At 35.9% G+C, this 14745-nt stretch overlaps 1 protein-coding gene across 1 annotated transcript; it reads right to left on the bottom strand.

Moving 5' to 3' along the window:
• Positions 1–1624: 1624 nt before the first annotated feature.
• Positions 1625–7553, bottom strand: LOC142549330 (uncharacterized). The gene is made up of 7 exons (XM_075658229.1): positions 7429–7553; positions 6853–7043; positions 6259–6498; positions 3891–4002; positions 3616–3790; positions 2971–3211; positions 1625–2142 (listed from the first exon to the last, which is right to left on the bottom strand). Exons 2-7 carry the CDS (start codon positions 7034–7036, stop codon positions 1850–1852), a joined length of 1245 nt encoding a protein of 414 aa, XP_075514344.1. The 5' UTR covers positions 7037–7043; positions 7429–7553; the 3' UTR covers positions 1625–1849.
• Between the last annotated feature and the right edge of the window lie 7192 nt (positions 7554–14745).

Genomic DNA, 14745 nt, shown 5'->3' with positions numbered 1-14745 from the left:
CACTTCTTCGGCTGACCAGGCTTCTGAGGTTTTCGTGCTGAATCACCTATCAACTGGACAATCAGCTGGACTGCTCAATTGACGTAACCAGTTAGACTGATTCATTTCGTGCGATCAGTTGGGTCTTTAGTTTTGCGATGTAAACATCTCGTGAGTTAACTTAGATGCTGCACACTAAGGTAGATCATTAGTAACACGATTAACAAGTTTTGTTATCACCAAAATCAAGATTGCGAACTTGAAAAATTCCAACAAAAATGTTTACTCGAAGATGGACAGAAATAAGCTTTAGAGAATGGATAGCAACTTCCTACCCGATTTGGACAAATTTTTAGCTCAGAATTGGCGGCACTGTTGCTCACATACGTTGTCGTAGGGAAACTCAAAATTTCAATCAAAGCGATTGATTTTCTTGGGATTTTGTCAAGGAGATAGAAATGGCATAAAGGTGAAAAATTATTCAATCAAAGTTTCCGTGCATATGAATCTGTATGACTTGATGGTTATAAGCCTATCACATCAGGCTTTATGAGACATACAACACACAAGGTGTGATTACAAAACTTAAATCATATCATCCCATGCAGTGCCTATAGCGAATTAATTTTATTGACGATAAATTTCAAATATATTTATTTTCAAATTATATGTGATTACATAAGGTGGTTGGGTAAATTTAAAATTCATGGATTTCGATTATAGTTTTATCGTTAATAATGAAATAATATATTAAATCTTAAATTTATATCTTATTTATTTACACAAAGTAGAATAAATTCATTATTAAGTGAATTTTAAATCTATCATAATTAACAATAAATATTATATAAACATGCAAGATGTTAATTTGAATTTTATGATCTTATTTATCTAAAACTACAAAAATATATTTGAAATTAATGGTTTTGAAATTCATTAATCGATATTGCATTTGGATTTATGAATTTGAAGCCGATGATTTTTTTTAAGTAAATTCATTCGACAATATATTTCAAATCTCAACTAATTTGTTTTTTTTATAGCACTGTCAAAACGAACTAGTCGGGTGGTTCGACTCGTAACCCTTCACAACCAACCATTAGGTGGGACGGGGAAAATTGGCTCCGCATTTTGATTGTCGAAATATTCTCAACTCAATCCACCTATTTTACGTGCTAAGCCGAGCCACTCTGATGAATCTAACTCATTTTCACATCTCTTGTCTTTGAGTCATTATAATAGATTATAAATTCATTCTAACATGAAATCATTTCTAATCATTCTTTCAATCCAAACACGGCTTACCTTGTTTGATACACAAAATTGAAGTAAATTTCATATCCATTTTATATACAATTATGCAATATCAATAGTAAATGTATTTGAAATTCATCTATTAAATTAAATTCCTCATTCCATATAAATCCATCAATTCTGACTATAATTAATCATAAGAGTAATTAAAAGATTTGAAATGATTTCATATTGAGATATGTTAGAATTTTATCGCAATGACCCAAAAATAACTAGTTAGATATTTGAATCAATTGTCACGTCGATTTATCAAAACAAGCCAATAAATTTTTTATTATGCATTTGAAATTATTAACTTCATAAATCCATAAAAAAAAAAATCAAGCCAAAGTTGAGCTCGTGAAATTGGATACTTCCACAATTATTTTACATATACATGAAAGCAATATATACCTTATAAGTAGAAATCCAGTAATCCACACACAATCTTCTGGAATTCACCGGCAACACAAGTTTGTCTAGTTACACATTCGAATACGTCGAGTCAAAGCCAAGCGCTCAGGCTGGACAATCAAAACGAACATTAAACCGAGTTAAAAAAAAAAACAAGGGATAATCAGAATTCCCTGTCTGGAAAGATAATCGGTGCCACGAGAGACCAAATAAATAAAGCAGCAGTAGCCCATCCAGTCACGATTCGGACCCAGACAGAAGGCCAGCCAACATCTACCAACTTCCCGCTCTCTCCTACTGAGGTTGACCAACCTGTGAGCAGCATGGCTGAATACATGCTAGCCAAAGAGAATATCAAGTGGAAGAAGGAATAAGAATATGTGACTGGCTTCGACTTTTCTTTCTCCTCGTGATGCTCGTCGGCCTTGTCCAGAGGTAACAATGGCTTTCCAGAACCTTTCAATGGCAAGTCATACATTTGACAGGCAAAAAGCAGAAAAAAATCAGATGATGTTTGATTAAATACCAGCATTAATAATGCAGTTCCAGACCATTGCATTCATAATCTCTGGGTTGAAGATCCTAAGATTGACATTGGTATTTATTATATTTTTTCTTTTTTGGAAAAGTGATTTAATTTCTTGAATGTCAGTATTTAAATAAAATAGTTTAATATATCATATCATTGTTCAATGGGAAGAAATATTCTATGAAATTGATGAAAAATTATTAATATTTAAGAGAGTATATTCCAAAGTGTTTTAAACATAGAGACCACTATAATCTTCTAGCTTAAGATGTTGTATTGATTCAAAACAAAAGGTTGATATTTCCAGTTAAATGCAGAACAGAGATCATACTCAAAGCATGAAATTTAGACTCCTCTCTCCACAACTCCAAGAATTGTTACAAAGAAGTTATACTTTCTTCCAATCAAAGAGATTCAATCAAACCCTACCGTCCAATGTGGTTGTGAATATCATTCTTTAAGTTCATTCAGTAATTATTTTAAAATTTACAATTGAAGTATGACACATCCTTCTAACTACTCTTAGCAGAAGATTAAATGGATAAGACATCCTTCCCCCCAATATTTCAAAGAAACAAATTGAAACCCCAATTTGGATCTACACTCTCGAGACGAGCATATCTCACCATTATATAATTAAGCTAGGTTATCATCCAGTAGGAATAATAAGCATTTGTTATGATAAAGCTTGGCTCAGTGAAAATTACACAAAAAACCAAGCAAAAAACAAAGAAAGAAAAAAGGAAACAACTGACCAGCTCGAGGCGAGCTCGGAGGGGAAAGCAAGGTTGTTGAAGATCCAGCACGAACAGCCGAGTAAACAACAGACAGCACAGTTGTAAGCAAACCTAGAGCAAGACTGCTAGTGGAAACTGCTTTAGAATGCTTGTGAAGACCATTGCATTCATAATCTCTGGGTTCACTGGCCATCCCACTGTAGCAGAGGTACATGCAGTACAAAGATATAACTGAAGATGGCAAAATGCTTCCACTTACCTGTATATTTATGATATACATTGAAATTCAAAGATTGTCATGCAGTGGAAAAAATGGCATGAACGAGTAGCAACAAAAGCCAGAAAACAAGGATAATTGTCTTGGGTTAGTTCGCCAAGTAAAAAACATTCATAACTCATGTATATGAACAGAGTTGTCAAAAGTGCACGCCTGGCTCTGAACCATGTGCCTGGGAGAACCCTCAGGATCAAGCCATTGTCAAAAGAGCACTTGTTTTATATTTAATTTTGTAGAAAGAATATCTATAGGAAGTAAACAACCGCAGTCAGCAGCACAAAGACTCCAGGGCTCAAGAAATCTACCAAAAGAAACTTTTCGATCTTGTGAGCAGGAGATATTGAGCGAGTCCATTTCTAAAAAAGAGAAGAGTTTTAAGAACTCACCGCTGGGTGCAGCGTGACAATAGCAAACACAAACACGAAAATTAAAGTCATCGCAATAAAGAATGTGTTGAGTCCACAATCATGCCCAGATGGGGTAAACAGATAGAAGAGCAGTCCAGAGAATGAAAAGGTTGCCACGTAGCATACAAGAGAAATCACAAGCAAAGCCATGTACCTGCAAAAATTGTGTGTGCGTGTGTGTGTGCATGAGAGAGAGAATGATAGATTAAGTTCTCAAAGGGCTAAAGAATAAATCCGAAGAATTTAAGACTCACCAGAACTGCTCATTGTACCCAACCCATTTCTCATTCCATCCATGAATAAAATCCAGCAGAAGAACCACTTGAACTAGAAGGAACAGTCCCGAGCCAAATTTTGAAGATGACTCTGCATTGACAAGACAAAAGTTGAAATCTGTTATGGTCCCAGATTTGGAACATGTTATGGGATGAACAATGTATTTGGATAGAGTTTCGAGGCTCATTTTGAGAGAACCTCACGATCTTTTGGTTAAAGGCTCGTTGGGAGAGAACCTTAGCTTTCGTAACACAATATTGTGAATAATTTTCCAGATAATTTTATCAATAGAATCACACTCTATTTAAAATAGCATACATTGATTCAAATAAAAAAATTATATCTTAATATAAATAAAAGATCGTTCTAACTATGGAACAATCCTATTTATTTACAACTTAAATAAATGATCAGATAACAACAAATCCTTTGGAGCTTGAACTTTCCATATTGGTGCAATGGAGACTCATGACATTACTCCCCCCTGGAGATCATGGTTGTCCTCAACAATATGAAAAGTGTATGCGACCTCAGTTCATGCAAGGAGGTACTTGGATCTCTTCAAGATTGATTGTTGCCGTTAGAGTATTTCAAAGATTAGGCATAGGTGGCGGTGGTTCTTAAATTCCTCCCAGTGTAACCATGGATGATCTTGTTCCAGCTTTGAAAACCGAAAAGGATATCGCTCTCAAGGCAAAAATAAGCCAATCCACCCTTATCTTTTTCCCGTGTCTGTTGATGCCAAAAGAATTGTTGGCATCGGTTTAGCTCTCCTAATGGATCGGACACCCCTCTATGCTTTGGAAAATCCCATTTCGAGTATTTGAGATTGGGCACACATGTGCTGCCATATGCTGATCCGCTGCCATGCAGCTCCCTGTTTTGCTGGTCATCCATACTTTTCGTATAGCTCCCATCATCCTTGTTTTCCTGTGCACTTGGTCTAGCCACAACAATGGACAGTAACAATGTGCTTCCATCTGTGGTTTCGCAGCCACGCAGCTCCTTAGAACTTCTGCCCTTGTCCTTAGACTCCTTACCCACTACTGCTTCAGTTCCGGTTGCAGAGATAGTCAAGGATAATGCTTACAGCTGGGCATGGAGTTCTTGCTGCCGACGCTTGTTTGCAACCCTATCTTCCTTGTATGTTTGGATAAATGCTTCGAATTGTTGTTGCAAGGTGTGAAAATCCTCTATGACAATTGGCTCTGATACCAATTTGTTATTATCTCAGGTTTGGATCATGTTATGGGATGATCAATGTATTTTGGATAGGGTTTCGAGGCTCGTTTTGAGATAATCTCGCGATCTCTTGGTTTAAAGGCTCGTTGGAAGAGAACCTTAGATCTTTTGACACAATATTGTGAATAATCAGTGTTATAAATGACGGTCGAGGCGGCCGTCTAGCCGCCTTTGTCTAAAGCGATCTCTATAGGCGGTCCGAGGCTATCCGGCGAGCAGACGGCCAATGCGGTAAATTATTTTAAAATCTTAGTTAACTGTCTAAGTCAAATAATTTTAAAATCTAATCAGAGTCTATAAATTTTAAAAACCTTAGATATAATAAAAACATATTTCAATCTTCTCTTTTGTTTTGGTTTCAAGTATCCTCCACCATTAGCCACCACCTGCCTCAAACAACCTCCAACCCCCGCCAGTCACCACCTTAATTATCTTGTTAGTTTGCATTTATATATTTATTTGCACTTTGTATATATTGTATGAAGGTTTTTTATGCATAAACATTAATTAATCACATATATTAGATTAAAAATGATGATTATTTGTAATTACATTGCATGATTATATATAATCACCTATAAAAATTGCTAAAAAATTCAACTGCCTAAGGGCTGAGCGGAAAGCGGTAACTGACCTCCCTTCCCCCGCCCTCGACATTTACAACACTGTGAATAATTTTTCTTATAATTTTATTAATAGAATCACACTCTATTTATAATTGAATAAATTGATTCAAATAAATAAAGTCATATTCTAATATAAATAAAAAAATCACTCTATCTATGAAATGATCCTATTTATTTAAAATTAAATAAAGGATAAGATAACAACAAATCCTACAAAAGATTATAGCAGAATAATGTTCGGGGCTTGAACTTTCCATATTAGTTCAATGGAGGCTCATGACAAACTCATGTCAATATAGTTTTAAAGATTTCCTTCTGGCAGAATAGGAATTTTAGTTATCATTGCATAGCAAACATGATATATTATCTTGTTTTAAAAATTACCTTAATGATGGAGAGAGAGTCATCAATATAAAAAGGACGCAACAAGTAGAAGAAAGCTCATTTAATAGCATAAATTCCAGAGACTCGTGCTTACCATAGAAGCTGATGATTCCATTAGGAAGGAAAAACATTAATATCACCAAAATGCACCAGCAAATGACTTTCATCATCCAACCTCCATGATGCAAACTGTCACGAGGGTCCTTCTGATTCTTCACACCAATCATAAAAATAGCAAAGATCGTGAAAAACAAGAAGTTTCCCAGGCTCACTCGCAACACAGCATCTGTTTCAAACCACTCTCTGTCCGGTGTTGAGTGAAAATGATTGATCCCTTCATAAATTATCAATGACGTGATCAGCTTTATCAGTCAGCCAGCAAAAATAAATTCACTCAACTTAGAAACTTAATGATGGCATGGAGAATTTCCGTTCCTTGATGACTTTAAAGGTGCATTTTACTTAATTATTGGCAATCTATAATTCAAATCATAAATGGGTAATTCAACTGTATTAAATCTAAGATAATATCGGTAATTAGCTAGAACACAAGGTAACAAAATTCAAATTTTGTTCCTTCAGGACTTTCACCTAAAGCAAGAAAAACACAATACTCTGGTACAAATATTAGGTTAAGTTCTTCATGCTTGATTTGCAAAAATACAAGAAAATGGACATAAAAACATACAGGGCATCTTCTCCATAAGTGGAGCGGCAACCTCTCTAAGTATCCAAGAAACGATCAGTGAAAGCGCAAAAAGACCACAGTATGCAATACGAGCTGAGCGTCGACTGATCCCCGACACAACCGTACGGCACGCATCACAGGCACATGCCGCACAGCATGATGCCAAGCATGAAGCTGCCCACATCTTTCTTCTGCAAAAACATAACCGATCAATTAAAAAAAACTAATCACGCCAAACGATCCAAACCCAGAAAATATCAAATTAAACTGATGGGCAACCTCGGATATGTATAAATTATCCATCATCAAAAATAAAATTGAGAAACACCAAAAACCCAAAAAAAATTGTTCTCATCAACACCAAACTTCCAGTGTTTTCGAAAAATAATTCCAAAATCGAGAATTTCCTAAATCATGAAAAAATCTTTCAAATATCATCAAACATCTCAAGAATCGAAGGACAACCCCTAGATTGAGAATCATCAAGAACCCTAAACAAAATTTTCCAATAAATCCTACTTCTGGGAATTGAAAAGATAATCGAGGCTAACCGATGTACAGAGTATGGATTCTTACCTGATTTGCGGAAGGATGAATTATAGGAGATGATCAAAAATTGCGTGTGATCTGCTGAGGAGAATAATACATGAAAGTAAAATAAATAGTCAAATTGGGCGCTTCTGGAGCACACGTCAGAATTCGACATTGTACCCTGGTGTTTTGTTAATTTACAATTAGCCCCTATAGGGAATCTTGATGTTCATGAGAGTCCTGTTGTTTTTGGTGCAATTGTTTTCCATTGATTCAATATTTTTTTAAAAAAATTCAATATAGAAATAAATATCATATTCATATGCTTTCTATAACAATCTATAATATTCTATTTAAAAATTTTATAATAATTTAAATATAAATTTAAATAAATTAAGTCAACTACTTCAAGTTGTATTTTAAAATATGGTCAGCCTAATAAGCGGTCATAGCAATATCATATCAATATGGAACATTGAAAAAGTATATTATCGTATAAAAAAATATTCTTTAATAATTTTCAGTCATAATTTCACATGGTGTTTTTTGCGTGTTCAATTTTCATTGATTGAATGGTCGAGTAACATAAAGTAAGTATATTATTTAGATTTTAAATGAGATAAATTCAATTAAGAGATTTAATTATTTTTATTAATTTTTAAAATGATAGACTAATATGTGGATTTGACATATTTTTATTGAGTTTCATGGAATCTTACGGATTTGAGTGGTCCATTTTAAATTTAATGGATCTAAACATGTTGATCATCAATTAATCGATTCCTTAATAATACTTAAAGTAGAACTCTTTAATCATGTCTTAATTAGTACTTCATTCAAATAAGATTAATGTCATTACGTCATCTCTTCCTTACAAAGAATTCTTCATCGAAATCAAAACTGAAGTACAAATACAACTGAATAACATATAGTACATTATTGTAATGATACTGTAACGCCCCGAAAATTCGAAAGTCCACGCGAACCACATGCATGCAATTATTAAAATCCTTGTGTATTTTAATTAAATGTTTTAATTGCATAAATTAATTATGTTGTGCATATTGTGCATATTGACATGTTTAAATATACTTTTCTACATGGTTGCATTAAAAATATATTTTTAAAGGTTATTCGAGTTGCGATCGAGGAACGAATACCGATGGCTGAAAATAGAAAATGTTTCTATTAAATAGTTGTTTTTAATTATTTAAAATATGGGTGATGCTTTTTATTACTTTTGAAAATAAAGGGTTTGGAGTTGATTTTATACGCCGGGACGTAAATTTTATCGGTGTTGGTTTTTAACAAAAATACAAACTTTTTAGCAAGCCGGCCATTTAATTCACAAACTTTTGTATCCAAAATTATTTTTAAGATTCTAATTAAACTTTAATCAGGCACTATTGGGCCTAAACTTTGTTTACTAGGCCTAAGCCTTAATTGGTGATTTAATTAGTGTTTAAATATATGTAAACCCTCCCCCAAAACCCTACAACTCTCATAACTCACGCCTCCCCACACTCATTAAAGATTCAGAAACCCTCCCCCACCCCAACACACGACACACACATGACACATCTACAATAATTGAAGGGAAAAACCGAGAAGCTCTAGGGAATTCAAAGCCAAGGTCTTGCTCCGTTCTTCGACGTTGTCAACGGTTTTTCGTGCGTATTTAACGCAAAGGCACGTCAAATTTCTTTCTTTTCTCATCTTTCACACCATAGTAATTATTTAAAATTGTTTTGCATGAAAAACAAGGCACACACCTTATTATTTTCGCACAAGCATCTTAGGTGGTTTTTAAAACATGTAATTTGATCCATAAATCATGAAATTCATGTACCCAAGAGGCTGCCATGATTAGGAAGTAATATGGGTTGGTTTTACACAAGTTTAAGGGCCTAGAATCATGCATAATATGCTGCACACACACAATAACAGAAGATGAAACCGTAGGAAGAAACAAAGAGGGCATGTTGTGGTTCTTGGATGCGGTCACTATGCATGGGGCTTATGGGTTCGACCAGGTATCGAGGAGGGCTCGTGCTGGACGTGAGTCAGGGTCAGGAAGGGTCCTGCACGCAACATTGGAGGAGTCCCGCGTAGCATGGACTCCTCGCGCGAGGGGTGAGTTTGACAGCAGCCAAGGGGGCTCGCTGCTGGGGCTAGGTGGCTCAGGGTAGGTCCATCAGAGTCCTAGGAGGATGGGAAAGGGACGGACCAGGGTCTTGGTTGGTTTGGTTCAGGCAGGGTCGAGCAGAATGAGAGAAGCGTGAGGGTACTCCATAGCGTGCAGGTTGTGCTTCTGGTTCAGGAGGCTTGTGCGCTGGTCCAGGGGCTTGGGCTGGTCTGGGCATGGGCTAGGCGTGGTCCAGGGAAGGTTAGGGATATGTGGGCTCGGTGGTGGCTCGGCTGGGAGAGTCCTAGTTGGGTTAGGAGTGCTAAACTTGCAAGGAAGCACACTCACACACACGTACAGAACATGGGTCGAGTTCCAGGAGATTTTTGTTCGGGCCAGGGCTGGTTTTACGAGCTGGGCTTGGTCAGTAGGGTCCCTAGGTGGGTTGGCTAGGTTTTGGTTCATGGTGGCTCGGGCGTGGCTCGAGTAAATTGGGAGATGGCTCGGTGTGTTCGTCGATGTATCAAAAACAAAAATTAAAAGGCTAAAATTTGAGCCATGGGTCCACGGGTGTGGCTCATGACTTGAAAGGGTAGAATAAATCTTAAAAATGTTTTGTTTAAAATTTGGGATCAAAATGACGAGTTTTGGATTTATTCGGGATTTAATCGCCGCACGAAACGCTAATTAACGAGTTAATTGAAATGCCTAGTTTTAAGCTTTATAAAATTATAAAAAATTAGTTTTAAGCTTAAATAATTATTATAAGTCTAAGTTTTAAATTTGGGAATTTTATATTAAGGTTTGGTTTAATTCGGGATTAAAACGCATTAATACGTTACATTTAAAGATTAATTTAAAAGTCCTTGATTTAAGCTAAATAAAAATATGAGAAAATTCATGTAAGCTTAAATAATTATTTGTGACATGATAAAGTCAATGAAATTAAGATAATATAAAAAACGTGAAATTTTACGTCCAGGGGTAAAACGGTCTTTTTACACCTAAAAATTAGTAAACGTCATGGCAATGTCCTGAATGCTGTTTTATATGCTAATATGATTATTTTCAATGATTATGGATGTTTATATGTTCATATGTCAATTTTAAATGTTTATGAATTTTTAAGATAATATGTTTGATGTTTTATGATTTAATATGTTAAAACGTTTATTTTAAATATTTATGATTTAAATGTTTATTTTAAACGTTTACGATGTTAAAATATTTATATTAAAATGTTCATCGATGTTTATGATTTTTAATATGTTAAGTTATGATTTTTAAATGTCTATGATTTTTATGCTTTAAATATTGGCATTTAAAAGACATGTTGCATGCTTGGTTTCAAAATAAAAATGATATTATATGCATGTTTTTATTAAGTGATGATAACATGTTGAAAGACGTGAAGAGATTGTGACTACTACATGTTGGAAATATCGTGAGGGTTATGGTCCCAGTGGGAGCCCGACGATCGTGTTTCCGTTGAAACGAATACGAATACGATGATATGATTGGAGATGTCGTGAGAGGAGAAGGCCCCAGAGGGAGCCCATTTATGGGAAAAGACCCCAGAGGGAGCCTCGACGATCGTATTTCCAATGACATGATATGTTAATACGTAGGCCAAGGCCCAGTTGACCGATGAGAGTGTTGCTGGTGTCCCCGCCGCCCAGTACTGTGGTTTTTTTAGATGGATCCATCGCCCAATACGTTTAAGAATACGAGTCACAATCACGATCTGAATTCAACAAACACGAATATGAACATGAATATGAATATGATGATATGAATATGTCGATATGAATATGTTTATGTTAATATGAAAATGTTTATGCATAAGATTATGAAAATGTTTTTATTTAAAGGTTTTATGCATCATGAAAATGTTTACGAAAATATTTATGTTTATGCATCTTCATGAAAACGATATTTTAAGTACAAGTATTTTTCACTGTTATATATTAACTGTATTAAGTATTACTCGTTATCAAGAATATGACGTGTTGAGTCTTTAAACTCACTAGGTGTGATTGATGCAGATGATATTGATTATGAATATGATAATGGAGGTCTTGATGGTTGACTTGACTGGACTGAAGGTGCACATAACCCGAGGACCGACGCTAGTTTTCCGCACTAGTTATTATTTATGATTTTAAGTAATGTTAAAGATATTTTTACGTCTTTTATTTATGTTACGAGATATTTTTGAGAGGTTATAGTATGAGCTATACTTTTCAAATAATGTTTTTAGGTTGGTAAAATGTCTGACGATTTTATGCTTTAAAATATTTTCCTTTGGATTTTTAAATGACAGTTGGATGTTTATTTTTAAAATGATGTCAAAAATATTTTATGGTTCGGCCGATGCTAAGTGAGGTTTTAAAAAAAAAATCTAGCACATTTTAAAGAAACGAATAGCAGACGTTTAAAACAAATGTGAATACTCTGAGTGCACATGGCTCTCTAATTCTCAAATCACCTTTGTGGTATCTCGGCATTGTCATTTCACTATAACAAGTGGAATGGTCTTGTTTTTAATCTTTCTCTCTTTCATACCCAGAATTAAGAGCGGCTGGTCGACATAAGTCAAGTCTTATTCAAGTTGAACATAAGTCGGGTCAAGAATGTGTGATTCATCTGCTACATACCTTCATAGTAATGATACGTGAAAGACATTGTGAATGCTGGACGTATACAACAGTAAAGTCAATCGATACGCCATATTTTCAATATATTACATGGTGTTCGCGTATTTTACCTTAATTCCAAGTCTCATCACCCTCTGAAATGGTGAAATTTTAAGAAATAATTATTCCCTAGCTAAAACTGTATGGGTCTACACTTGGTATTCGCGTAACTTGCTTGATGATCTTGTGCAATCGCTTGTTGCACTAATTCAGGTCTGTTCACTTGTCGTTCTCCTATTCGTCCCAAAACAATGGAGTACGACAACGTCTACTATACAATGCTTCAAATAGAGCCATGCCGATGTTGTTATGTTAGTTATTGTTATACGCAAACTCCACAGGCGGTTGATGATCATGCTATGTTGGTCCAGAATCCATAGCACAAGCGTATAGCATGTCCTCGAATGTCTGAATAGTCCTCTTAGACTGACCATCAATCACTGGATGATAGGCAGTACTAAGACTCAATATCATTCCAAAGCTCTTTTTAAAAATTTCCCAAGAACCTTAAGGTAAATAACGAGTCTCTGTCACTGAGTATACTTGTTGACACACCATGATATTTAAGTATATGTTGGATGTATAGTCTTGCCATGTGATCGAAACTATATTCTTGACTATACGGAAAGAAATGTGCTGACTTGGTCAGTTGGTCTACAACTACCCAAATGACATCACAATTCTTGGAAGAAAACGGCAAGTCAGAGACAATGTAACGTCCCGAAAATTTGATGGTCCACGTAAACCACATGCATACAAGTTATTAAATTTCTTTGTTATTTTAATAAATTGTTTTAAAGATTTAAATGCATGTTTATTTCGTTAATTGTGTTTTAACCCATTGTTTATTTAAACTTCATGCAATCTAGGATTTTTATTTAAATTATGGATTTAAATTATTTTATGCATTCTATGCATAATTCATGCATGATATTATTTAATTCATGAAATTTTAAAAGTTCACGCATTAGAGTTTCTAGGTGCATTTCACGTTTGAACGAGGATCGGAGACCGGAGAATTTTCAGGAAAATTATTTTTATTACACGAATTATTTTTATAAATTAATTTAAAGCGTTTTTAAGTGTATTTTTCGAAAATGAGATTTTATTGGGTATTTTTACCCGCATGAGTTTATTTTCAACAGTATGCAAACTTTATCGATTCGGGAGACTTTTTAAGGGTTCAGCTAATATTTTCAACACGAAATATTTTTTTGGTAGTGAGTTTGGGCTTAATTGGCCTACTTTTGAGTTTATAGGGCTTAATTATCTTTTTAATCTTTAATTAAACAATTTAGGCCCATTAACTAATATTTTATCTATATAATTAACCCTTAAACACCATTTACCCTAAACCTAAACTTTGTACCAGCCGACACCCCATTCAGAGCACCATCTCCCTCTCGTTTTCATCAATTATAGCTAGAGGCCCCATCGGTTTTCCACTTGTTCTTGCAAAGAATTTCCTCCAGCCATCATCTCGGGTCCCTCGCGTGTGTGCATCATTTAAGGCATGCTTTGTATCCCTTTTGCTGCATCATTCACGTATATATATACCTGATGTGTGAAACTATTTGATCGGTCCTTGAGTAGGAAGAATTCTTTTCAGTTTTTCATCTTTTGCCATGCATTTCTCTTAATTGCTACTCACGATTTCTGTTATGTGGTGCAAGGGGCTGTTGTATGAGGTTGTCAAGATTCTGTACAGAGCGGGAGTGTGAGGCGTAGGCGCTGGAATGGGAAGTGATCGGGTTTGGTTGGAAGCGTTAAGGGCTGTGCAGATCGGGAGGTTAGTGCAGGGGTTCGGTCCTTCTTTCTGCCACGCCAGCTGAGCGAGGGCCTTCTCCAGCCCTGGACCAGACCCTGGTGGGTCTGAATCAGGGTCTGGAATGGCTCGAGCCACGCTGGAAAGGAGGGAACGAACAACCGAGCAAGGGCGAGATGGGTTAGCCGCGGTAGGAGATCCTTGGTGATTCACGGTTCATAGAGGTTAGCGGCTTGCATGGGGTCTGGGGCGTGGGTCTGGTAGGTCCATTAGGGTCTTGTCTTGGTCCCTACTAGGTTGGGTTGTGGCTGGTGCGAGCTGGTGCGAGCAGGGAAGCACTAAGATGTGATGGGGTCATTTCGGGTTTGGAGTAGGGAAGTTGCGATTTTTCAGCAAGTTTCCAGCAATTGTTAGAGGTTTGTCTCGTGAGTTTAGGGGCTGGAATTGCTGGGGTTTAGGACTCTTACGTTCCTAGTAGGTGTGGTAAAAATTTGAGAAAGTTTTGGTTTAATTTCGAGTCGATTCAGGTTAAAACCGGGACCCCGATCCAAGTTTTAAAACGAATCGGTTAAGTTCTGAATTTGGCTCGGGTATTACATCTAGGAATACTTTTAAATATGTATTGGGATATTGTAAGGAGTTTGGTAAGCTTCGGGTCAATTTTAGAGGTCCAGGGGTAAAACGATAATTTTTGGGTTGACAGGGGCAAAATGGTCATTTTTCATCCGGGGTGAGGTTTTGGTCCTGGCAGCGCCCTGAGCACAAATTTATGATAT

The sequence above is a fragment of the Primulina tabacum genome, chromosome 6, assembly GCF_025594145.1.
Source record: "Primulina tabacum isolate GXHZ01 chromosome 6, ASM2559414v2, whole genome shotgun sequence".
In the NCBI taxonomy this organism is placed as follows: domain Eukaryota; kingdom Viridiplantae; phylum Streptophyta; class Magnoliopsida; order Lamiales; family Gesneriaceae; genus Primulina; species Primulina tabacum.
The sequence above is the reverse complement of the archived record's forward strand: the minus strand, read 5'-3'. Positions and strand labels throughout refer to the sequence as shown.